The sequence below is a fragment of the Callorhinus ursinus genome, unplaced genomic scaffold (assembly GCF_003265705.2).
Source record: "Callorhinus ursinus isolate GAN/ISIS: 27379988/994484 unplaced genomic scaffold, GSC_fseal_2.0 scaffold3, whole genome shotgun sequence".
NCBI lineage: Eukaryota > Metazoa > Chordata > Mammalia > Carnivora > Otariidae > Callorhinus > Callorhinus ursinus.
In genome coordinates, this window is record NW_027397065.1 from 67425846 (window position 1) to 67453394 (window position 27549).

Here is a 27549-nt window from a genome sequence, read left to right on the forward strand (position 1 = left end):
CTGTCCTCCACACACCTGTTCCTGGGATTTGTAAGTAACAAATCTTGTGACTTTACTTCCTTTGTGTGAGTATATTGAAACTGTGCCTTCAATCAAAAGAACCCCAAGGTTTTCACTTGCTTAAAGTGGGAGCTCCAATGCTAAGGGAGCTACCTGCCAACCCTGTGTGGGTACCTTGTGCCCCCTCATTCATGAAATCATACTCTGCATGTTGTTAATTCAGTACACTGGCTTGGGCTTCCCAACACATACCTCTCTCTCTCTCTCTGCACATGTATGTACCCAGGAAAGGACATGTGAGGGTACAGCAGGAAGGCAGCCATCTATAAGCCAAGAAGAAAGCTCTCACCAGGAACCAAATTAGCAGGCATCTTGATCTTGGACTTCCAGCCTCCAGAACTGTGAGAAATAAATTTCTGCTGGTGAAGACCCCCAGTCTGTGGTATTCTGGTCGGGCAGCCCCAGTGGACAGCCTGTGTTTCCTGGAGATTTCCTGGCCCCACCCTTCATTGCTGTCAGGCCCTCCACCACCACCCCAACCCCCCACTCCCACCTGCAGCCCAGAAACACATCCTGCTCAGAATCTTCTCAAACCTGGGCACCCAGTGTGAATGGCATTTGTGGTGCTGTCAGGGGAGATCACCGGCAGCCGTAGCCACAGCAGGAACAGGGAAACATCACTCCAACCATGAGAATCGCTGTGTTTCTCCAGCTTAAAATAAATCATAAATAACTTTCCAGATAATGAAGCAGCTTTTTACAACCCTGAGGCAACTGGAGATGCTTGAGGCTAATCAGTTTGCTTAGTCTGCTAGAACCTGAGGAGCTCTTTAGAGTGACAAAACTGACTTAGGATCTCTTCCAGCTGGGCAAGGGACATCACCATATGAGTCGGTGAGGCCAACTGTGTAACCATGTAGAGATGCAAAGTAACAGTGTTCCTGAAGAGTTCTTTCCTTACCTGCCAATTCAAGGTTTACCACTCATTATAATATATTGTTTTCTTATTTCTATAAACTTCCCTTTGCTGGGCAAAAATTCTTGTGTTCTTTCATGGGTACCATTCAAGCAGTACAATTCATCACAACCACTAACTGATCTTTACTTAAACTCTCCCTAGGAAAACAGAAAGTCCTCAGAGAATATGGATATGTGCAGTGTATGTTGGTTGAATTATAAACAGGAAAAGGTTTCCGTGGGATGTATTTTTAATGAGAACACATTGTTATACTGCGAGCATGTGGCATTCTTGCTTAAGAGAAACATTTACAAGAACACATACACATTTCTATCCAAACACCAAACGAAGTAGATACTTTAAACGACCAGTTTGCACCAGAAATAAAATATATTATACAAAACGGGGGGTTATATCCACAGTCATTAATTTTCATTTTCTACACAAAACAATAAATTAAATCACATTATATGCAGATAGTTCTACTTACATTAAAATAATAAATTGTAGCTTGTGCAGCTTTTATTTTTTTTTCTACCATACTCATGGTAGATTTGTATTGTTTGGTAGTCCTATATTTAGAATAACAATGAGTAATATGGCCCAGAAGACAAGGGCTGCAGAAATAATCCTCCACGGTATCTATTCCATGTCCTCTTGGTTTCAACTATTCACCATGCATGAGGAACAAAGCTCAGATTCCCAGGACCCAGCAAAAAGAGTCTGCAAACTCACAACATCTCCAGGCTGTTGAGGGCACCCCATTGCTGTCTTGCAAGTAAGATGCACCACTTTGAACTCTTTCAGATGTTGGCATTAAATAATAAATAGGGCATCCTATATAGAAATCCAACTTTTCCTCTTTCTCGAAATTTTCTGCCCAATTATTGTGTGCTATCACAGCTTTGTTCCCCTAGCAAATAAAAAACAATTTGGTAGTCATGTGACGATTTATACCCTTGGTGGAAGGGCCCTTTATTCCTGTGCATAAAATTTAGGTCTTTAAACATGTGAATCAAAGTAACACCATTTTTGCTAACTCTTAATTTTGCTTGTTCAAATGTCTCCCCTAGGAAACATTCCACGCCTGATACATCAAAGAGCTATTATAACACATGCATTTTTACTTCTGACACTCGACTCCCATTGAAACCCTTTCACCATGTTCGACGTAGCTTAAAACAGGAGCATTAACAGCATCAGCTGGTTTAGAATTGCTTTACCTTTGGTATGAATTAACATTAGTGGTTAATGAAAAATTTGAACAAACTCCAATCTAGCCCCTTTTGAAAGTCATTTTAATCCTAGGGTCTAGCTGTGGGGTATGCCTTCAAGAGACATTCGTGAGATCTACATGCTGAAAACCAAAGCGAGGCTTGTTGGAATATAGGCACATCACAGGCTTGCCCAGCCCCAGAGCATGTGTGGGTTCTGATCCAAAGCCAGCTACGTTCTTATAGGCAGCACTATTTTGTCTTTTTTCCCTCTGAGGAAGTACAGAGGTCCTACTCACAAGTTTCTACCTGCATGGGCAAGATGCCAACTCATCTTTGGAGCTTCAAGTGGATGGTGCGGGGGTGGGGGGGTGTTGAGGGAGATGGATGATGGCAGGGGTTGTGAGTGAGAAAGGAGTGGTAAGGACAGGGGCTAGTTGCAATGCCACTCTCTTCTGTTTGTTTTGGAGGATCAAGCTCCTGATTCTTCTGGCTGGATGTGTCCCAAGCTTCTTGCTGAGTCTGGCTGTTGAAGATGGGCTAAATTATTGGGTATTCTGTAGTTTTAAAGATCAATTGAAAAAGAAACAAATCCCTCTGAACAGCACCTTCTCATCTTCTATGCTTCCACACTGCCCCCAAAACATATTCTGTGTTTTCAGACAGTTTCAGTTTTTTCCACTGAAGAAGAAATTCAGCCTATTTTCATCTTCTCCATGAAGCACTAACCACCAGGGGCATAACTAAACAGAACCCCTGAAATATAGATCGAGGGGCCTAATTTGTGTTGGTGTTTGGTTTTATACTGTACCCACTCAGGATCTGCATTCTTTGGGTCCCAAGAAACATAAGTATGCATTCCTTTCAGTTTATAAACAATCCCTTATACTGGTGGTATAATATTTTATTTGGCCTCCTAAAGAGACTTCCACAAATAGCTCTGTATACTCACTCACAAGAAGGTGATGATGCCATGGGAAGCTAATTTCTGAATTGTCACCGTCTGTATGAGTTCTATACAGTAGCTTTAATTTCACTGCCAACAGCATAGCTTACACTCCCAAAATCAGTAGCAACCAGAAGGAAAGTGTTAAATTAGGGACAAAGGGGGCACAGGTACCTTGAATAAGTTAAGAACCCTAGAACCTGTGAACAGGGAGAAGTGATGGGAAATTTTAAAGCAAAAGTCTGAATTTCAAGGAAGAGGAGAAAAGGAGACATTCTCTTTCCATACATTTCTCTTCTCCCTCCTTTAAATATAGCTTCTGAAATGTAAAAAAATAATAATAATAACTATCTCAAAGCCTGTGAAACTATGTCTGTGGTTCAGGAAAGGACAAGCTGACAGTTCTGAGAAATGTAATGTTATAGGGGCTTCCTTGTGGATACTGTAGTCAGTCGGGGGGAAGATACGCACTCTATACAGAAAATTATTCCTGGATAGAAGTGATCATCTGGAGAAAGCTTTTATTTTTGAATCCAGAAAAAAAAATCTAAGAAGGTGACAATGATGACCATAAAACCTATACTTACTTCCAACACCATGAATATATACAAGAAATATATACTCATTTTGACCTATATAAATATCAGCTTCTTTGGCCAGATGAAAAAATACTGATAAAGTTTCCCTTCTGAAATCTGAATGCCCTAGATTTCAGGGTAAAAATTTATAGAGTGATTTAAGAATTAAAGCCCTATTTATTTTACTGTATGATATGTGGCTTCTGGTGGAGTATGAATGACTAGTTGTCAAAGATGCTGCTTAGCAGTAAGGAAATTAAGTCCCAAATTATAATCTCTAGAGGTCCTAACCCAGAATACACTTGCGCCAAACACCTACACTTGTAGCAAAGTTTTCCAACTTAATGGAGTTTTCAAAACTTAATGGAGTTTTGGTAACTCATATGATGACTTCAAGGAGGAAAGAAGTGAAAACAGACACGTAAATAAGCACTCAGTCTTAGGAACGCCCAGAACGGTTAACTTTGGAACCGAATGGCATGTACCTATGAGAAACCTCATGACTTGTTCTGCCATTTTAAATAAAACTAAAATCTCACTTCTACCATTTTGTCTGGGGATATAATATTAAATTTAGAACTATTCCTCTCTGTGAAGGAGAAATAAAAGATATTTGCTTTAAAAATGTTACAGTTAATGTTACAGTTACAGCCCCTATATTACTTCCAGAAAGGTTAGAAATATTCACGTCCAAAGACTGCAACCAGGCAGAGTGATTTCCCACCTGTAATAAGCACATAGGCTTGAAATTTAAATTTTTTTCACAAACACAAGGTAGTATAAAATGAATATCTCTAAAATACATTGAAAATATCATGAAAAATAAAAATGAGAGAGAAATAAGCTTTCAATTCACAAGAAAAAGATGGATGCAAACCTTCCATTCTGTTTTCACTTTGAGGAGTCCTGAGTTGTTAAATGTTTTGCTTTCCTAGATTTTACTTCCCAGACTCTCTTCCGACATTGGAATTTCTGGACCTTGCCTTCTTGTCTTCTTTTGCCTTCCTTTTTTGAGTCAGCACTTTTTCCTTTGCATCCACCATGGAGAACTACAACAGAGTCATTTCAGTTGATCATAGCTCATTTGGTTAACATGCTCTCCAACTGCCTAAATCCCATCTTTTAAATGTAGAAGGGCAATATGCCTCACACAGAAATAATCCATTCACTGAAATAATCCATTGGCTGGTGGAAGTAGGAGGGACAGAGGCAGACTCCTCCAGGGAAACAAGTTCAGGCCAGCTTCCAAGATATGCAGCTTTTTTCCCTCTGCCTGCCTCCACTCCCGCCTGTGTGAGCTATGACCTCCATCATTACCAAGGAGTTGCTCAAACTCCCCTATTTTCCTCCCTATGCATGATCTTTTATAGTCACTAAGATAATTTTAAAAACTATTTTCCAGATGTTCAAAATGTTACTAAGGAAAGCCCCTAGTGACATAATTACAACATGGTATGCTAATCTGCCAACTCCCTATTCTTCTCTCACTATTTTCTCCATAAATTATCAGCAAAAATGGCAACCTGAGTTTACACCTATGTGCAGAGTACTGGGTGCAAAGTAGATATTCAGTAAATATTTATTTAACTTTGTTCAAATCTCTTATATCTATACCTCACCCGCTATTACACGGGTTATTAGTGGATGACTATAAAGCTTTGTGGAGTCAACTAAGAAGGAATATAGTAGCTATTAGATTCCCTCTTTTAACCAAAATATCACTGAATCTTGTAAAATGTCATGTATGCATTTTTAAATTTATCATTTCTGTGCTTACTGTCAAATTCTAATACTCTATAAGTTGTTCTTAAGGAAAAAGGGCTGCCTTAAACCCTAGTTAATTCTAATCAGTTCCACTCTTTATCTTGAAACTCATCATTTGACCAGAACTGGAAGAGGTCTATTCTAAAATAACTTTGCATTTAAAGCAGGTAAATCGATGTCCTCCTGTAGAGTCTGTGATCTGAATACATTTCTAGATCTCTGTAATTAAAGTAGCAATTGGCATTTGGCTTTGGCCAAGAGGGATAGGGAAAAAGGGAGAGTAAGAGAAGCATCTTTCATCTTTGCTGGTTTGTTGTACACTTTACCCATGCTTTTAAAATATAAGTGGAATTTAATCTTCAAAATGAAAAAATAGACACATTTTCTAATAGCAAAATATAAGATTAAAATACCTAAAAATAAAATGTTAGTGTGAAATAGGGCTTTTTTTTTACATTAAAAAGTGAAACATTTTAGATTTGCTTTTCTTATATAAATCCTCTTATCTTAATAATAGTTACAACTTTCCAGAATAGCTTTTATGAGACACTGAAGAAGATAAGCAGGAAATCCTTTTTCGAGATATGAAGTCAGGTCCTGAATATATATACATTGGACAGAGCAGTCCTCAACTTCTAATCTGTCCACAAGCACTAGAAAAAGGAACACTGTATTTCCAACCTTGGGATTTTTCATTACATTTTCCTCTTTTTGGATGTTAAATTCTTTCCAAGAATATTCTACTCGTAAAAATGATCTTATTCTAGCTATAAAACATTTCATTTAAGAAAACCACATTTTTGTAGCCTTATATGAAATGCCCCCAAAAACCATCAAGATATGGAGACATCAGATTTTCAAACATAAATCTAATCATATGCCCTTGCAACAGTATGAACATTTAACAGAGTGATGTTGTATTCTCATATTTGTTTGTAATCGGGTGAAAGGCCAGGAGGCATATGGTGATTAATTATAGTTCCTGAGCTTCTAAAGAAATTTTACAATGAAATGACTAACTGCTTAAAAGAATGAGTTCTTCAAGAGCGCCCCTTCTGTTCCATTGATGTCTTTCATCCCATCTATCTCCTTAAAGAATCTCAGGCCAAAAGAAAAGGCTTTCTTTTAAGCCACTGAAAAATGGGATCTGATGGAATCTTCCCGTAACTCTCGATGTTTTCCAACGTTACTTTCTTCTTGCTGGCTTCGCCTTTCAATGGTTATTCTGTATTTCTTCCTGGGTAAAGGGAAAGTGAATGTAGTAATAAAATCTCACTTGGCTACAAAATACTATGGTTTCTCTTACAAAGAATGCCCTCAAGGGACATCTGGGTTTGGGTTGATAAATGAGAAGTGACAGAATACGAAACCCTGGTCAGAGATTAAAGCAGTGTGCCCCAAGGCGTTATGCCCTTATTCAAGGAGGAAAATTGGCATGCTTTCTGAAATGCCATAGAACAAGCCCTCCCCTTTTTCCCTGGGTGCCTTGTGGGTTAAGTCTTGTCTATTCTGCCACAGAAGCTCTCCCTAACTCCCAGGATATGCCCTAGATAAAGATCAGATTAAGTGTACTGTGACCAAAGGAACAGGAATACAATTGTTCCCACAAAGACTCACATACACCCGGGGTTACATTTCCATACAGAAATGAAGAAATCTTGGTCTAATGACTTGAGACTAAGCCACAAACTCAGTCACCAAAGATTACAGAGGAATGGACCGCCCTCATGATTTACGACTATCAATACCTTGAACACACGTAAATATTACAATTTTACAAGTTTGGGGGCTTAACCACAGTGGCAATTAAATGTGTGGATTCTCCAATTACTGAGCACAGACCAGCCTGAGAGTGTGGCCTGCTCAGAACCACCTCCCCCTCTTCAGAAGATGAACCCAGACACTTATTTCTGGGTCAGAGGCAGCATAAGAATAGGTAAGTTGTTTCTCCTTTGTCCAGATTCCCTCTCCACTTACACATTTGGTAGGAATTTACATCAGAATATTTGTGATCAGAGGAGGGCAGGGCTCTGTGGCCCACAGGGGGATGCAGTAGAAAGCCCTGGGCCACTGCCCAGTGTGCTAACCCACTGACCACCGAACCAGCAGGGTCATGAAGACCGTCAAAAAGAACGGCTTCGTTCTTTTAACCGCCATGTTTTCAGGGTAAGAGCAAGATATGGACAAGTCACAAGGAGGACTATGCAAAGGTGAGTGACCAAGGCGACAGTGAGTTCTAAAACTTGATAAAGCATCCTAACCTGAAAAAGTAGAAGGCCATTAACAAGCCAGCTCCTAGTAAGGCTCCCACAACGATTCCTGTCACTGCTGACTCTTCTAGACCACCTGCTTAAAAAAGAAACATAGACCATCAGAGTTCATTTGGAGAAACAGAAATGTCTCAAGTCTTAGTCACTGGAAGGTATATCCCAATCTCCCACTTGTGGCAAATTTTCTTTTTTTTTTTTAAGAAAGTTTTTCTAGGGGATCCTGCATTTTCCCTTTTTTTTTTTTTTTTTTTGCCAAGTACAAAGCTTAAGAAGCATTTAAGAAAGGACCATAGGAAAACAATGGGAATAAAGCAGGTTCAAGAAAGATCTGAGGAATGCTGGAAACAGAGGTTTTCAGGTACATCCATTCTCTCTTGAGCTCCTAGTCAGAGAAGGCAACTGGACGGGCCGTGGGGCTGACCCAGTACATCTTATTTTCACAGACAGATGGTGACACTTCAAAGTGCTAGAAGATTTGGTGAAAAATGATTTGGGCTAATGTTCTGTTTTTAGATGTTCTCTCACCAAAGCCGGAGTTTCATGTCAAAATGTCCTATATAGCTTTGTGAAAACGTGCATATCAATTTGAAACAATCGAGTTCAGTAGCGTCCCAGTTATTATATAAATATGATAAGTAGCCTTTATACAAACAGTATATATTAAACAGCCTTTAATGCATTATCCCATTTAATCCTCAGCCCAAAGGATTGGGTACACATTTTTCATTTTACATATGGGGAAACTGAGGTTTAAAGAGGTAAAGGAACATTCCTAGGATCACAAAACCACTAAGTGACAAGGGTGGGATTTCAAATCCACGCCCAGAACTCCAGAGACTTTTTTTAACATATGTCTGCTTTACTCCCTCCCATAATTATCGCATATACACAAATCACACCGTTTGAAGGCTGGTCCCAAAGTAAGGAGCATACATATATTAGCCTAAAGTGACTAACTGGCCCGAAAGATCGATATTCCCTTGGTTCTCCCTCACTAGCTTATCTCTAAAGCAAGGATTTCCAGCAATTTCCTATTTGTAGGCTCCTTGTAAGAATGTCCACCTGCTTCTATGTTTATGTTTGTTTGATATCCAAACAAAACACTCATAAAAGGCATATTTTACACTGATTTGCCAATTTGTAAATCTGAGGGTGTTTAAGGGATATTACCTGTTTGGTTCTGAGGGATAGAAGGACACCTACAAACTCTGAAAATCAGAATGAGACTTGCTACACATGTAATATGGGCTCTTTTTCTTTTCCCTAAGTGGACATCTCAAACGTGAAGAGATTGTATTATGGTAAGAGGGGTAATAATAGGGAGAGGCCTTCTACCATTTTGAAAAAAAGAAGAAAGACCTAGAAACATCTGACGAAAGTGGGATGCCAGTTTGTGTACTGCTCCCATGGGTTTTACCACATCAGAAAAAGCAAGGTGGACTTTCAGAACATGAGTTCCTGGATAGAATCTGTCTTTTAAACTTGCATTGTGGTGATAGTGCAGACTGTGAAAAGCAGAGCAAATTAAGTCTCTAAACTTACATGATTTGCAAGGAGAGCTGTTTGCATGCTCCACAATTCTGGTCTCATCTATTCTCAGTTTTAAAGGTCCCCAAGGATATTTGACATTTGGCCGCATTTCAAAACGACCTTCTTTTCCAAAGTAATCACCAATGACCTATGTAAAAGCAAAAAACAAATGTGCAAACTGAAAGCTCAAAGTTCTCTGTTTCCAAAGGAGGCGTAGGGTGGGCGCCCCGTCACTCTGACTATAATGATGTCTTTTTGAGGACTTTGTAAATCAAGATTTGCAGTCACTAATGGTGCTTTTAAGGTAAGCATAATTTAGGGAGAACTGTGGCTCCCTATAGCAGGAAAGCGGTTATACAGAAAACAACAATCTCAGAAGTTATGGCTTTTCCCTTGCTCATCAGAGGAGGTGCCACTCCACGCATCTGCCCTCCGCCACCGAGCAGCCCACACAGTCAGCCCAGCCCAGCCCAGATTGCTTTCAGGGATGTGGGAGAGAGTCGGGGCCCACCTCATAGCCAGATTAAACCATTACAGGTACACAGCCTCATACCACTCAATCAGCTGGGCATATAAAGAGTCAAAAAGGGGGCACTGGGTGGCTCAGTCTGTTAAGCGTCTGCCTTCAGCTCAGGTCACGGTCCCAGGGTCGTGGGATCGAGCCCCGCATCGGGCTCCCTGCTCCGCGGGGAGTCTGCTTCTCCCTCTCCCACTCCCCCTGCTTGTGTTCCCTCTCTCGCTGTGTCTCTCTCTGTCAAATAAATAAATAAAAATCTTAACAAAAAAAGTGTCTTTTAGGAACATCCTCTTTCACCCTTCTCTGGCTGGAAGATTAGTCAGTGACTTCAGGAGTTCACTCTCCTCTCTGATGAATTTACCTATTTGTGCCCCCATTTCCAGACTGAACTCTCTTTTTCAACGGGCACAGTCTTCCTTGCTGACTCGATTCAAGGTTTGTCCAGTTTCTGTTTCAAACCGATGTTTCACCAGCTACCTGAGCCCTGATCTGGAAGTACCTTCCCACCCAGGTTCTCGGGATCTGTTTCTCTTTCTGCTGGGCACCCGCACATTGCTCCCTGAGTGGCCTGTGACATCACCCCTCTCTCTCCTGACAGAGGCCCAGCAAGCTTCCACAGGCTAGTTCATGTCGTAGTGAAAAGAATTCTAGATAATCACCAAAATCTAACGATCACTGGCATGTGCTGAGCACTTACCAAGTACTTTACACACATCCACTCCTGAATGTTCACAGCCACCCTACAATGGACGATTACTATCCACCTTTCACAGAGGGAGAGACCAGAATGTCCACAAGACCCAGGCCACTCCAAGGGTTAAAGAAGCATCCAGTAAATGTAGCAAGTGCCAGGTTCTGCTGGCTCTGCTCTTCCCACAAAGGCCCAATACATGTGCACTAGGAGAAAAGCAGCAAGTCCCTTATGCCAGGTCCCATCAGGTGCCATGGGAACATCAACTCTGGGCGACAGCCATCCAAGAAGCACACTTGGCCACTGGAAACATAGCATTTGCCCACTTAGGGTAAACATGGAACCATTTCTTGAAATCATCCAGGATATCCTCAACCAGAAGTAAGCCCTCCCTACTCGGAAACACCAAGACTTTCAGCTCATTTTTATTTGGAGACTGCGTTGGGGACAGCTATGTGGACACGGGGACGAAAGCATTCCTTGGAATCTCAACAAGCAGAAGGAGCAGCCGAGGCAGGGTGTCATTTGCTCACCTCCTGGGTGCCCGCCTCGGGGTCTGTCATAGCGATCACGGAGAAATCCCCATACCGGTCTCCGTTGGCATCTATGGACACCTGCCCAGCAATACCTAGAGGATGAGATGTGAAGAACTCCAAGTTAGTGACTTACAAGACCTCCATCCGCCAACAAAAACAAGAAAGTGAATTGACAGGATTCTTTAAACAAACTCATGCCACAGGGAATCTCATCAGACTCTGAGCATTTTTGTTGGCATTTGGAAAGACATTGTACTGTGTCTGCATTCCTAAATTCTTAACATTTCTTCATTTAAAAATGAAAAGAAAAAGAAATAAATGACCTTCTTCGGGGAATATGTTAAAAAAAAATTAAAGCTAATCCTGAAAGCAGCATGCTTATCCCAGAGTTTTGTATTAATCAAAAAAAAAAAAAATCTGCGAGGGAGAGAGGTTGGAAGTGCAGTGTGCTCCTAGACTTGTCATGAGTATGTGTTATCACTGACCAAACATTAGAAAAGAAAACTCGTTCTAAAATAACATAAAATTAAAAAAAAAAAGAAAAGAAAACTCGTTCTAGGCCCAGGACTCAGCAAATTGCTTCATTATGGGCTCCCGTGATGCCCAGGAAAGCTGAGGGCCTGCTTCATGGGTCACGGGGGCCAAGAGCTAAAGAGGAGCTAGTCTTTACCCCACTGTGTCCACTCCTGTTTGTTTTGTTTTGGGGTTTTTTCCACAGCTTTACTGAGCTATAATTGACACACATCACTGTATGAGTTTCAAGTGTACGGCACAAAAGACTGACTTACATATACTGTGAAACAGTGACCACGTCAAGCGTAGTTGACATCCACCATCTCACAGAGACACACTAAATCAGTCATTGTTTATCCAGATGAGTTCTGGGCCAGCACTAGGTGCTGAGTTTAATGCCACTGCCCAGGCAAAGATGAACTGGACACATTCTCCCCCTCAAGACAGGGGCAGCCCGGACTAAGGATTTCTGACTACATGTATTTGAATCCTAGCTTTCACATTTATGAGCTCCGTGTCCGTGGGCAAGGACTTAGCCCTCTGGGCCTTGGTCTTTAAGACCGTAAAAGAGAGACACCAGCACCTCCCAGCCAAGAGGCTGTTGAGACGATTAACTGAGCCACGACAGGTCGAGCACTTGCGCCGCAGGTGTAAAAGATGTTAGCTGCTTTCTTCTGCTGTTGCTACCGCCACTGGGCCTGGAAGCTGGGAGTGGACCTCCGACCGTGCCCATGCCACTCAGAGAAGGAGTTGGCGTCTAGTTGGAGACTCAAGCAGACTCAGTAGAAGAGCAGGTCTTTTATAGGAATGTTAGTGAAGTCCATGACCTAGACAAGTAGCCATGAGGGAGTAGCACTATTCTCAGCAGAAAGGCCAGCCTTGTTAGTATTTAAAGGCATGGAAGCTGAAAGGAAGCAGAGGGACCAGGAGGTTCTGGGGGAGGTAGCCCCTGTGTGTGGAAGGAAGCAGTGAGATGTCAGACTGGAATCGGGTGGCCCTAAGCGCCCACATGAAGGATTTGAATTTGCCTGGCTAGCAACAGTGGTTTAGACAGCTAATCAGTAAAAGCAAATATGTATCATTAGTTGCTATTAAATACGTCTGCATTGTAATTTTCATTAACTAAGTAAGAGAATGCATATGTCAGCCACTTCCTAATTAACTAAGACTATTTGTTTTCTTTCAGTTTAGACCCTAATAGAGTTCAGTGTAATTCTTAGTGTTTCTATTGATTTGATTCTCTCCGGAAGTAAAGTGAATGTCTGGGAAAAGCAATCCCAAGGGAAAGTTCCATCCTCTGGTGTGGTTTGGAGAGGGCAAGTATTTGGGTTTACTGTCCTTTGGGTTGTGGTTTGAAGGCCCACTGATTTTTCCAGACTTTGGTCTACTTTGCCACAAACAGAATGGAGCTACCATTCATCTTGATTTTTTTTTTTGTCTTTTTAATACAGACTGGTTACAAAGTATACACCTATCTCAAACTTGTTTATCCTTGACAGCCTATACAACATTTAGGTAAGAAATGTCATTTTTAAAAATCATATTTATCTCCAAACATATTGCTTATCCAAAACCATTTGTCATTCTGTTCAGAGGTGTTTATAAAGGTGTGTTCTGCTAAGGCTTTTGCAGAGTATTTTAGAAAACAAAGTGGCCCTAGTAATCCAAGACCTCATTACACTTTAGGTTATTACAATTCTGCCAAGAAATGGAGTGAGAACCCTCCGGGTGGCCGATTAGCAAGTGAGAGTTCACCTGAGAGTATTGTGTTAAGGTGAGATTGTAGGGCTGACAGCAGAATTTTCCTGTACATAAGTAATGAGATTCTACCCCCATTTCTATTGGCCTGTAGTGGACCTTAGGTTTGAACCACAGTCTTATTTACCTTGTTACTCTGACCTCTCACAGAGAGGAAATTCAGCTTCTTCCCAGGCCGTTTATTGAGAGTCTTGAGAGATGGTCATAGGTTTCAAGGTAATAAAATCCAAATTTGTCAAATAACATCCGGAGTATTTTTCCCTTGACAATTTAATGGTCACTTACAGAGTGACCATTTCTCAGAGTTCTTTGGGGGGCTACCCTCAGATTGATCACTATTTAGCAAATAAAATGAGCTTTCCAAACAATTCAAGCCCAATTGGCTTCAATTATCTTTACATTCAGATACATAAGATTCTAAGTTTAGCCTGAACTGTATAGTCGATCGTTCTAGGACTTATTCCATATTGCCAGTATAGACCTAGCCCTGAAATGGAAGTATCAAGACAGGCTACAGGAAAATTTAGTCCATGCCCTCTATACAAAACTGAATTCCAGCCCTTGTGGGCATCTGCCCTTCCCTTCACAACCTCCTTCAGAAGACCAGGAACAAATGTCCAGTGAGGAAGCTGAGCTTGTGTCCACACACGCCGGTTTCTCAGTGTATTGGGCACAACTTCTGGGAAATCTGACTCTGTCCTAACATGCCCCCTGAATTATCCTATTTGATTCTAGCTCAACTAAAGCAGTCTGAAGTTGAGCAAGACAATCCGAGAGGCTTATTGGTTCATGTCCTCTAATCTGTCTAATGTTAAAGTAGATGTCACTCTAGTTTTGAGTAAGATGCAACATTCAATAAAGTCACCAAGGAGAAATTAAATCCATTGTCACCATAGCCGCTGCCCAGACAGCTGGAACCTGACCCCTCTAATAAGCAAGGGCAGCGTGAGGCCGGGAGTGCATTGAGGTCCCAAAGGAAAACCCATATATATGGGCCCCAAATCCAGACTTGGAAGTACTTGTTTCCCATCACTGAAAAATCTCATTCATTGAATTACAAATAAATGTAGAAAGGGCTCAAGGGAAGAGTTGGCAGGATGCAGGACTGAACTTTATCAGAGACCTTCCCTGGTCACTTTCTTTAAATTAGCCATCTCCTACCACCCCCTCCTGCCACTTTCTGTCTCCCTACCCTGCTTCATTTTATAGCCCCTGAAATGGTGTACTTATTTTTTTATCACCAGTGCCCCCCACAACCCTGAAAGCTCAGTTGATTGCAGGGAGAATCTTTAGTTCACTGCTGAATCCTCATCACTTTGAACCATGCCTGGCACATAGAAGGTGCTCAAGACTATTTGATGAATGAACGACTGAATGAATATGAAATTGATAGCTGCAAGTCTCTCGCAACTGGGTCATTCTCAGGTTCATTTTCTTTGAGTGTGTCAGTGAATTGAGAGGAAACCAGCACTCTATATGCTGTTAGCAAGAATTTAGACTAGTAGACCTTTATGGAAGATATTTGGCAATATTTAATTAACTTTACAAAGCACTAACATAGGGTGCCTGGGTGGCTCAGTTGGTTAAGTGACTGCCTTCGGCTCAGGTCATGATCCTGGAGTCCCGGGATTGAGTTCCATATCGGGCTCCCTGCTCAGCGGGGAGTCTGCTTCTCTCTCTGACCCTCTTTCCTCTTGTGCTCTCTGTCTCTCATTCTCTCTTTCTCAAATAAATAAATAAATCTAAAAAAAAAAAAAGCACTAACATACATTTCGACCCAGATATCCCATGACTAGAAATGTTCTCTGTTGGATGTACTCACAAATATTCATCAAGATGTGTAACATGCCTGTGATGGCATTTTGCATGACAGCAGAAACTGTAAACAACTGCAGTATCCATCAGTAGGAGACTGACTAAAGGAATCTTTATGCAGCCATATGGTCAAAAAGTATGGAACTACCATTTAAAAATGTGCTGAATCTATGAGTGCTCATATGGCAAATTTTTTTTACTTGACATAGAAGTTTAAAAAGCTGAGATGAAGAGTGGCGTTCATCATATGATTCCTTTTGTGTATGTTTTTTGATAAGATATACAAAAGCATAAGGGGTGGCAGAAGGCACAAAATCTTTTTAGACCGACTCATAGGAAATTAATAGTGCTTACATTAGGGAGAGGGGACTAGGGTGGGAGGGAAAACTTTCACTTTTCATTTTGTACATTTTTGTACTGTTTAAATTTTCCAGCCAAGAGTAGTCTCATTCTTGGACAATTTTTCAGTGTCAACAGAGGTTGCTTGAGTAATGAGATTATGGGCCATTTTTTGCCATGGTTCTTATACTTCTCTGTTCTTAAGAAGGCCACAGCTGATAGTCACCATCTTAAAAATAAAATAAAAGCACAGGGCTTGTTTGGACTTGCTTATCATCCCAAACCATCCAGGATTGAACAGATGAATGTATATATCTAGTACTATTTCTTTTAAAACTGATCACAGAACTCTTCACAAACTGATTATTTGTTGTGAATGAGGTTTGTGATAAATTTAATTTGAAGAAGCATAGAGTTGTTACCTAACAATCAGACGGAGATGAGGCACTTCCTGCATCAGTGGGACTCTATCAAAGCACTTTCACAAGCTTTATCTCATTTAATTTTCACAACAAGCCTGTGAGGTGGGTTGATCTTGACCTACTATCCTCACTTACAGCTGAGAAAAACAAGAAACTGACAATGTCCCACAGGTGTAAGAGAGAAAAGCAGAACCAGGGAAGAAGCAGCTTGATCACCTACAGAGTGTTGTCGCCTTACAGACCGAATCCTCACCTTCAAATGTCCTGTTCCAAGTCTGCTGGATAATTTTCCCTCCATCCTTCTTGCTGTAACCAGCTCTGAGTACTTCATGTAAAGCCAGAACATAGAGGAGGATGGCATCGTGGAATCCTTCAACAAACATGTTAACCTGGAAAGGAAACTCCAGTTGGGTGAGCCCAAACACCAATGTCTCAACATTCATGAATAAGGTAAGCAAATCAAAGCAGTTAAGCAGTTAGACTCAAGGTCCACAAACAGTGGCAGAGATGGGCAGAAGGGTAGCTAACAAGAATCATGCCTTGGTTTTCCTGGCACTGGCTTAGTGAGGAAAACCCTCCCTCAGCTCAGGAATTTGGAGGGCAGACAAGATATTACAGAAGTCAAGGAAATTGCAGCAGTTGATGAGGCTAAGTATTCCAGGTGCATCTGCCTTTGTCCAAAGTTCCCTCTACATAGGAGCCCTCCTCCTTCTTCACGTCTACTCTCTACCTCAAGCCAACCTAAGTCCAACCTCCCCCGTGAGGTCTTCACCATCTTTAACGGTCCCCATGATATTTCCATGGTCTGAATGTGACACCGACTGAAAGAACTGTACAGATCCATTCATTCATTTTCAGATACTATTGAAAGCCTACTCTAGCACTGGTGTTAAGGATTCAAAGAGGAGCAGGGCACTGCCATTTCTACCTGCCTGGCAACTGTGTCCTCTCTTCCATTGGCAATGGCATCTCAGTTTCTCTTTCCAGTTTGTGTTTATAGTGGTTCCTGTTCATCTGACCACTCCCTACCCAACCTCTGGACCACCCCCCTCCCAAGCTCTCACAAACAGGAATGGAAATAGGACCACTGGTTTATCACTGCTGAGTCCTGGATCAAATAAGATAGTCCTTGTCCTCAAGAAACTTAAGCTTCATGTGAATTTGGGGAAGCCTCTTAATTTCTTTCAGCCTTGTTTCATTCCATAAGCACCACTGGAAAGTTCTGATACCATATTTAAACCCATTGAACATTCATTGAACATGATATAAGCAAATACAATCTTGAAATTGAGTAGCTTACAAATTCTGCATAAAAGTACAAAAAACAAAAACAAAAATCAAAACAAGTTTTCTTATTTCAGGAGAAAGTGTCAAGAATGGAATGCCATGGAGCAGAATGAATTCAGCCACTGGGAGTCTTTGTGAGGAGGCATTCTATGCCTCATCCCTAGAAAAAGATCCCACAGGAAGAGAGACACAACTGACCAGCATCACCTGGTTCAAATACACAAGCATTCACAGAAGACACAGCCCCGTGTCCAATACTAGTCGGCCTCATCCCATCCCTAAGCACGGTGAGTCCTGTTCTCATCACAGAAGCAAATATTTTGGATTTGCCAAAGCCCAGTGCTGGAGGCAGTTTAGAATAACGGCTAGAGCCTGGGCTCACTACATAGCTCTGCCACTTCCTAGATGTGTTTCTCCACAACTCGGAGCCTCAGTTTTCCCTCTCTGGAAAATATTAGTACCAATGGGGTTGCTCTTAGGTTTAAATGAATTAGTAGATGTGAAAGACTTCCAACAGCGCCTGACAGAGTCAGTACTCGCTGTTAGGTTTTGGTGTTGTTATTGTCTACATATAGAGAATTATAAACCAAAGGATCTTGCTTAGCCTTTAATTCCTAATAGCAGTATTCAGAAGATAAGTGATCTACTTATGGTATAACATATCTTAGGGACCCATTTTACACTTAATGGAAACTAAAGCTCCTTGTTCATGCTTTAACATACCAAGCAGTTCTCTTACTTCCAGAGTGTCACACCCTTAATTCCTCCCAAGCGTGAAGCACGCAGCCCACGCTGGTCAATTCCACGGACCATCTAGAAAAGGAGGAGGATGGGAAGCATGTTGGTTCACAGAAATCTCAGAGTTAGCTGCTGGACCCAAAGTCTAATCCTAGCCCTGACACATTACTTAATCTCTCTACTCTTCAATTTCCTCATTGGCTAAATGGGGGTTTAGTACCTACTGATCCCACAGAGCTCTTCTGGGGATTAAATGAATTAGTGCATATAAAACATCTTGAAACAGTTTCTGGGACCGCGAGAACAAATGGTAGACGTTGGCTTTTACTCTTAGTCGTCAAGCTTAAGTCTCAGAGTCATTATTTTCTTAGGCAAAGAAGAATGATACAGAAATAACATCTACTGGTCAATGATAACTTTTCTGCTGATTTGGCTGTGCTAATTCAATTTTCCAAAAGAGTATGAAATTTTCACTTAAGCCATGAAGTCATCATGGCTTGAGAGAGTGTGCATGCTGATGAGTTAATGAGTTTTAATAAGTGAACTTAAGCTATGTAATATCTCAGGCCACGATAAAAATTTTTTTCAAAAGATAGCTCTATCTTCCCTTTGATAATTATATAAAACTCAGCCTGCTACAAAAGGAAATCACGGAAGCTTGGGATATGGGAGATGTAAGATGCCTTAGAAAAGCTCTGGTCTAATCCTCTCCTTACTTTTAGAACCAAAAGAGCATCACTCCCATTCAGTCTTCCTGCACTCTCTAATGGAGGGTTGTTCCCTCTCTACTCATTGTTCCTGGAGAGCCTAGTATGCCTCCTGCTTAAACTGTAAAGGACCAGCTACTGGGTATCAGATGTCCACTTCTCTCTCTCTTCTTCCTGATTCCTTCTCAAAATCCTAACGTAGGGCCACCATGCTGTCATCGGTGATCCAAAGCACAGGACAGCCCCAACCCCCTTCTGGCCCCTCCTCTTCCTTCCTTCCTTGATATGCTCTTTCGATTGCCCCCTTTACACTCCCAAATTATCCAGCTGACAAACATGAGCTTGGATTACTCTCTTCCTACCAGGTTTGATGGTAGAAGAGAACAGTTAGGTTCTGAACATGTGTCCAGGTCTGAAAACTCATTCTACCTTGATTTGCAAATGGATTGCAAAATTTACCTTCTTTCCTCTCAAAGTGGCTGAGTGTTTCCCTCTCCTGCCCAAATTAGCAGGAGAGCTGCTGACCCCCACCGAGGTTCACTGGCACCCCAGCCTGCTGTGGGGGAGGTTTCATAACACCTACCTCACAGAACCCCAAGGCAGAAACAAAACCCTACAGACCATCTTTTCTCGGGGAGAACATTCTCACATCCACACGTGTTTTTTAAATGGGAAGCACATTATAGACACTGAAAATTGCAAGTGCAAAAAAAATTTTTTTAAGGAGGGAGAAAAAGATCCAAAGTACTAAGTTGCCTTTGAAACATTTTTCACTCAACCTCCAGGCTAAAAGGAACAAAGTCATCTGGTATGTCCCCCTGCCTCTGGTCATAACAAAATTTGAACCACAAAGTCCTGACTGACAGATCATGCTATTGTTACTAATCAAAGAAAATAGGATTCCCTCACCTGAGTATTCCAGTATTTAGCATCATTTCTAACCAAAAGCTCTTCCTTACCGTCATTAGGCATAAGTCTTTTTTTTTTAAAATTTCTATTTATTTATTTGAGAGAAAGAGATAGCAAGGGAGAGCAGAGGAGGAGGGAGGGAGGGAGGGGCAGAGAGAGAAGCAGGCTCCCTGCTGAGCAGGGAGCCCAACACATGATTTGATGCTAGGACCCTGGGATCATGACCTGAGCCGAAGGCAAACACTTAACCAACCGAGCCACCAGGCACCCCGTAAGTCTTAATTAAATTCCTAAACACAACCATTCCCCTGCTAGATTCTGAGCAATATCGTTCATGAGCCCTGAGAGTTTACAATCTCAACCAAATAGGACCACAGCAACACAAAAACACACAGATGGACTCTACACAAGAAAGTTATGAAGTAGACCATGATGAGGGGCAAGTTTCAGGGTAATAATTACTTGTGCTGTGTATCAAATAAAGCATCTATCATTTAAACAAAATGGAAGTCACTCATCATCTTCCACTCATTCTGGGAAGTTCACGAGAACAAGGTAGCATGCTGGCACTAACACTCCCATCATTTCATCGCCATTCTCTTGATTTTACCCTCTGTAGTTGGCCAGCAGCAGGTATTCCAAATGAAAGAATGCCATTTTGCCACTGGCCTTCCTCTCTGAGAGCTCTTGTCAACCATGTCTATTAATGTTGGTTCGTTGGTTTCTTTGTTTGTTTAATCCTCTATCATGGGGAAAGCTGAATAGAAATCTTATTATATTTTAACTGATCATAAAGAATTACCATTCATGACATGGCTCCTATCTGTGACAGTGAGTGGAGTCTTTCTCATTTCTCTTTGGAGGGGCAAATTCATAGATGAATTCCTCAATGCCTGAGTTCCAAACAAGTAAGCAAAGTATGCTGCATGCCTCAGCTGTTCTGTAAAGTGAGAGTGAATAACACAGGAGTAATCTAGCTCCCCGGGTCGTCTGGATATCTGAGAAAGCCTTTAAAGCTCTCAGACAGAGGCTATGGGGAGAAAGTTAAATGCAAGGCTAGGCTGTCCTGGGATTTTACTTGTGGTATTCATGTAACTCAAGCCTATCACACAGTGTTTCTATCTTCCTTACCACAAACCGATGGTTCCCAGTGCAAATGAGGAAAGCTGAGGGTGTTGGGCAACATTTTTCAAGAGTCTTTTGAAAAAGACATGACCCTTAACCTCTCATTCAGTTGAAGGGGAGAGGAGGGAAATGGAAATTTTTAAAAAGATTTATTTATTTTAGAGAGAGAGAGCACAAGCAAGAGGGGCAAAGGGAGAGGGAGAGAGAAACTCAAGCAGATGCCCCACTGAGCTCAGAGCCTGACAAAGGGCTCGATCTCACAACCTTGAGATCATGACCTGAGCCAAAACCAAGAGTTGGAAGCTCAACCGACTGCACCACTCCTATGCCCCAGGAAACGGAAATTTTGATGGTGACAAGGTAAGAAAAGAGGTGGGTCTAGGACATTCCCTTTCCCCATCATATCAGGAACAATGACAGCTTGTCTGATTAATAATAAGACCCTTAAATGAAACTTATCCTGACCTACCAGGCTCCTGTTGATCACCGACAGGGCAAAGAAATTACCTCGGCATGCCGCAGGGATGGACCAAAGGTTAAAGAATATTATCCATTTGATGAACATTTTACGAGTGATCTCCATGCAATAAAAACAGATTTCATTTTAATTCAACTTTCTGTTGAACCATAAAATTAAAAATCTATAATTTAAGGTCCCTGCAAGAATGTCCATAAACCAAGTGACATCACAACTTCTTCAACACCGAAAGAGGGAGTTCTCGTTCTTACTGGCAGACGCTCCAGTGCCTGTTCTTCTCTGCTGGGCCTGCCTTCATGGAATTCACACTTGGTCACTTGCTTAATTTAGCCTTGAGGAAAGTTAAGTTGAAAATCTAAATCCTTATCCTAGTTGAACTCTGAGGAAACGCAAAGGTCAAGAGGCTTCCTAACAGGAGTTAGGCAGCACATCAGGGAGAGAGCCAGGGCCCAGCTGTGTGCTTGGCCGAAGCATTGCCATCATGTCTGGCAGGTTTCTTCCTCCCTCTACTGAACTTATGACTTACATGGGATGGGGGTTTGCCCTAGGTTTCCCAAATGACTGTCCTATCCTGGGCTCAGGCCCACCCATGTAGCAATTCCTACCCTAGGATTAACTCAGATCTTACAGCCTACAGTGTGGCTGCCTACAGATAGAAGCAGATTTTTTCTCTCTCTCTCTCTCTCTCTCATCACCTAAAACAGAATGGATCATTAAACAAAAGCAGTCCTAGGAAGATCATTAAGTCAAGTTATGATCCCTCTCATTCTACAGCAACTGGCTGCCCTTTTAATGATTGCAGCAGCTGTGGAGGCTAAGCACAGGGACCACAGGGCTGGTATATGGCATACAGGAGCGCATCTCAGCAAGGAAAGCCACATGGGGCCACCTGGTCGGGAGCAACAAGGTAGAGGAAGACTCTGTGGAACTGGATTCTTCGAATTGGTGGCTGTGGAGCACAAGCAAATGAGAATGACTCAGAAACTTTCCCTCTGCTCATGCAGAGAATTCAGTCATCTGTTACATTTGCCCTCTGAATGTGTCACACACACGTCATATCTGGATGCTTCTCATCACCCATTACCTTGAAGGCTTAGTTGAGAAATACACATGCATAATGACACAGCTGTCCCCGGCTTTCAGATGGCCAAGGAGTGGTATCTGTGCTTGGCCTTGATATCCCATCAGTGCCCAACCAGAGAGTTGTGCCTCTGGAAGGCGTGATGACCCAACCCCCACAGACTGCTCTGGATACTCGTTGGCTTCTCTTCCCGGAGGTCTAGGGTCCTATCAGGCACAATGTTGAAGTGGATAAATGCATATTCCAAAATCCAGTGGGAGAAGGGCTGGGGCAGACAGCAGGACCCTGCATGGCCTGCAATGTTCACTGTCAGGTGGTAATGTAGACCCAAGAACAGAAGAGGAGTGACCAAGCCAGAGGGAGATGGAGACAGGGAAACACAGGAGGACAATTTCTGGCTTCATTATTTCTGAAAGGCCAAAATAAGAAGGAACATGTAAATTCTATGTTCTCCAACTTGATGACATCCTTTTAAACAGCCTGAGAACTTCAGACCATTTCCCCTAAGTCATCTGGAGATGTGATGGCAAGGAAGAGATGAGCAAAAATCCAAGCTTTGGGGTTTCTTTCTTGGGGGGAAGGGGTGGACTTATTTTCATTTCTGTCATGTATCTTAAAATGAAACATCTCCCTTTTTCTTTAAGCAATTTCAAGGTATGGTAAGGACTGAGCTAAGATCCAGAACTCCAACTCCTAGTTCAAGTATTATTGATTTATTCAATCACTATGAATAGTCAAAAGCTTAATTTTGTTCAGTTCTTAATTTAGAGTCTCCCAAGATGTATTCCATAGAGCAGCAGCATTCCTTAAAATGTTAAAAGATGACTCTAGAAATAGCAGTATTGTGGTTAACAAGTTTACAAAATGTTAGACTGAACAAAGTCAAGCAGTTCTCTTTAAGGCCAGGTAATTATTATAACAACTAACTTTCATTGAACATCTCCTACATGCTAGGAGCTATGTAAACACTTAAGTTCTATTGTATTGTCTTTACAAAACTTTCATAGATAGGCACTGTTATTATCCCGGAGAGAAACTCTAACTAACCCTCTAACAGAATGGAGATATCTTGGTCAATGGATGGGGTCAAGATTCCAGAAAATGTTGGATGGGCAAGTTCTTAGTAGGGGTCCAAACCAGGACTGCCTAGTTATGACATTTATCCTATTGACACATATGTTCAGCCAACTAATACTGGAAAACAGCTTTGTGTTCTAGTTTGTGTTTTTAATTGGCTTGGTAGCTCTACAAATTGAGTATGTAGACTGGAAAGAGCAATAAGAGTAATAGAGAGAAGACTAAGACTGACGATGTTCTTCAGTGATGGAGAAGCAAATTCCACACCTGGAGAGGGAATAGTAAGGCAGAGGGTGGAAGAAGAAAGGAGGAAAGGGGACATGAGGCAACAAGCTAATTGTCCCTCGTCTCTTAATTCAATCTTTAAACCAGAGTTAATACATGACTCAGATCAAGTGGATCAGGATTTCTGAAAAGTCATGGACTCAAATAAAGTTGACCTTGCAATGAGTAAAAAGACCTTTTATGCCAAAGGAGCATCTAAACAAGCTGGATGTAAAGGATGAGGGTCCTACTTCAGAGACCAGTCTGTTCCAAGCACATCAGCAACCAAACCAGGTAATAAAAGATCTACTGATGTAATGCTTTTCTAACTAGCACTCAATGTGAAATATGATGACTTTGATAAATAATAGTAATAAATGTAGCAAAGCTTCATCTACCCAGCTTCATCAAAGAAAAAAAGATGTTTCATATAAGCAAAGTTTCCAGGTTCTTAAATGTTTTTTCTCTAAGTATCAAAATTTTTAAATATAAACACCGTTGATGGAAGTATTCTTGGGGGAAGCCACATACATTCTAAATTAGCTACATACATTCCTGCCTTGATAGCACAAGTATGCTGCATGTGATATTAACTTATTATGATTCTCCATATGTAAGGCTATGACAATAGGCAGTCCAGTAGCCTTCATTGCTATTAAAAAGTGCACTGGGCTCTTTATACAATTCTGACACCAGACTTGTATGTTCCTAGATATTCTCACTTCTTCCTTGTTGACTCTTCATTATTAGCCACACTCCCAAATGAACTCTATGCCCTACTCTTTACAAAATTTCTTGGATTCTCTGAGCATGCCATGAGGTACATTTACACATTAGCCCCTGGGCTTGGAATTCCCTCCCCATGGGCCTTGTCTCATCCAAAGCAAACTGCTCCTCAACTTTGCTGGATATTCTCAGGTTACCCCCTCCAGATCCACTTCCACCCTTCTTCAACTAGCTCTGAGCTCTGGGAGGCTGACATATATGGACAACTCACCTGGGTCCCCTTGTCCCCAGGCTTCTGGTTGGTTCAGCAGATGAGAGGGTGGAAGGAGATAAAGGTCAGGAAAACAGGGGCTGCACTCCTCCACCAGATGTCACAGGTGGCTTTCCCCAACTGCCACAAGACTCATGGGTGCTAGTAACCTCCCCCTCCTCTTGGTCTAGGGGTTGTAACAGCTTCCCAGATTTGCAGGCCTCGCAGTTCTTTGCCATCTTCTGCTGATCTTCCTTAATTCCACACATAACTTTATAATCGTCCCTTCACTGAGGTCTCTTTCATTTCCTTTCAATGTGTCTTTTATTTCCTCCCAGGATCCTGATGGACACATCAACCTTCTGTGAGCCACTCAAACTTGTTCTTGCTATATCTTTCCCTGAACCATCCAATTCCTCCTTTCTTCCACAAGTGCACCTAATGCAAACTTGTATTATCTCACTGACCAGTCTGTTTTACACTTTTGCGTGCCTCCATACTCTGATATTCCACAAACTATTTGAAGCACAAACCATATGGTAGGTATCTTAGTTTCCCTGGGATCTAGCCCTGCATCTAACACAGAGACTGCACTCACTGGAGTTGACTCCACTGTCACCTGTCACTACCTGCTACTTTCACTGTGCCTCTCTTGATGCCATCTTTCACACACACACACACACACACACACACACACACAAAACTAAATATTATCTCCCTCACAAGAAACTTAATTCCCTACACATTTTGAACACTGTTTATTGAAGAAATTAAGGAATTACTGGAAATTTTCAGGTGTGATAATAGCATTACAGTTCTGTTTTTTAAAAAGAGAGTTCCGGTAGTGGTAGAGTAGTTTGTATCAGATTAACATTTCAAAAAACAATTATACTCTCTGAACAAAAATTTTTAAGAACTAATCGAAGACACTGGGAAGTGATCAAAAAGAGGCAGAAAATATAGGAGATTTGATCCTTGGATAAAGGGACCATATTTCATGAGAACTAAATGTATATGAGTATCCTCTAAGGGTACTCCTTGTCCAGGAGACATGGGGTAGCTAGGATTCAAGCAGAAAGTCAAAGCCTTCTTGGCTTTAGAGGTCAGAGGATGTAGTTCAGAGATGATCCTGAGGACATACAATGAGGGAGTAAATACTGGGAAGAAGAGAGCCACAGAGAAGGGAGCACTCAAATCAATTCATAAATTCTGCTGTCCTTAGTTGATTCCTAAACTGTACACACAGAGGAAAGACACCAAGAAATCCGGTAGAAAGCAAGATCTGGAAAGCTGAAGATGCTAAGGAACATTTAAATTACTGCCTTCTGCCCAGAAGAGTGTTAGGAGTTTGTAACCTGGCAAATATCTTAGGCTTTCTAGTAAAACCTTATATGGGCCACACCTTGGAAGTAGTCTATACCAAGAGACTAAGGATTCATCCTAAAACTAAAAGCAAACCAAAGAAAGCAAAGTTACCTTAATAAAAAATAAAACCAAGCTTCCAAAAGTTCAAAGTAATTAGTAATTTCACTCCCTGCTGGAACAAAAATTACTCTTCAGAGGAACATAGCTGAATACAGTCTTTATAACATATCATCCACAACATACATTACAAACTCAAAAAATACTAGACATTCAGGAGCAGGAGAGATGATCTATAGTCAAGAAAATAGTGAATAAAAAATGACCCTGAAATGATCCAAATGTTGAAATTAATAGATAAGAACCTTAAAGCAGCTATTATAAATATGTTCAAAGACTTAAAGAAAAAGATGACCACAAAGAATGATCAAATACAGAATCAGCAGAGAAATGGAAGCTTTAAAAAAGAACAAGTGGATATTCTAGAACTGAAAAGTGCAATATTGAAAAAAGAAATATTCACTGGTTAAGTTTAAAAGCAGAGTGAGTCCATGATCAAAAAGATGTATCAACATGGGCGCCTGGGTGGCTCAGTTGGTTAAGCGACTGCCTTCGGCTCAGGTCATGATCCTGGAGTCCCGGGATCGAGTCCCGCATCGGGCTCCCTGCTCGGCAGGGAGTCTGCTTCTCCCTCTGACCCTCTTCCCTCTCGTGCTCTCTATCTCTCATTCTCTCTCTCTCAAATAAATAAATAAAATCTTTAAAAAAAAACAAAAAACAGGCTCATTCCATTAAAAAAAAAAGATGTATCAACAATAATTATCTCAATTTAAAGAACAGAAACAATACAAAGTCAATATACAAAAAACAACTTCATTTCTATATTTTACCAGCAAAAAATTGAAAATTTTATTTGTATTCTGCTTACAACAGCTTCAGAAGACATAAAATTATTAGCAATAAATTTAATCAAACATATGCAGAACCTCCACACAGAAAACTACAAACAGTAGAGAAAAATTTTTCTCAGTAGAGAAAAATTAAAGACAACTCAAATAAATGGAGAGATATACCATGTTCATGGATTGGAGATTTAAGGTTTTTAACATGTCAGTTCTTCCCCAAATTAGTCTACAGATCAATCCAATCCAAATCAAAAAATCCCAGAAGTTTTTTTGTAGAAATTGACAAGTTGATTCTAAAATTTATATAGAAAAAGGAAAGAACTTGGAACATGCAAAACTTCCTTGAAAGAGAAAGGCAAATTAGAGGACTTTCAGATTTCAAGATCTACTGCAAAGCCACAGTATTCGATACAGTATAGAATTGTTATAAATACAGACAAATAGAATAATGAAACAGAATAAAGAGTCCAAAATCCACACTTACATCGTTACCTGAATTTTGACTAAATCATTTTAGCAATTCACAATGGGAAAAACAGAATCTTTTAAACACATTGTGATAGGACAAACTGATAAAAAATACAGGAAAAAACTAAAATTTGATTTCTATTTCTCAACATATACAAAAATTCATTTGAGATGGATCACAGATCTCAACATAAAAGCTAAAACTATAAAGCTCTAAAAGAAAACAGAATATCTTTGTGTCTTTGGGATTAGCAAGGTTTTCTTAAAGAGAATACAAAAAAAGCACTAACCATAAAAAAAAAGACTTCATCGATATAAAAA

General features: G+C 41.0%; 1 protein-coding gene across 5 annotated transcripts in view; it reads right to left on the reverse strand.

The window, feature by feature from the left end:
- Positions 1-1202: 1202 nt before the first annotated feature.
- NPR3 (natriuretic peptide receptor 3) overlaps positions 1203-27549 on the reverse strand; it is a 70680-nt gene continuing 44333 nt past the window's right edge. For 3 of the 5 annotated variants that reach the window (XM_073891053.1, XM_073891052.1, XM_025866668.2), the window contains 5 exons: positions 16105-16240; positions 11002-11096; positions 9273-9408; positions 7722-7809; positions 1203-6697 (listed from right to left, as the gene is read on the reverse strand). In XM_073891053.1, the coding sequence (XP_073747154.1) occupies positions 6586-6697; positions 7722-7809; positions 9273-9408; positions 11002-11096; positions 16105-16240 (567 nt within the window). In that variant the 3' untranslated portion in view covers positions 1203-6585. The remainder of the gene's footprint in view (positions 6698-7721; positions 7810-9272; positions 9409-11001; positions 11097-16104; positions 16241-27549) is intronic. The other 2 variants (XM_073891054.1, XM_025866669.2) reach the window with 1 other exon arrangement.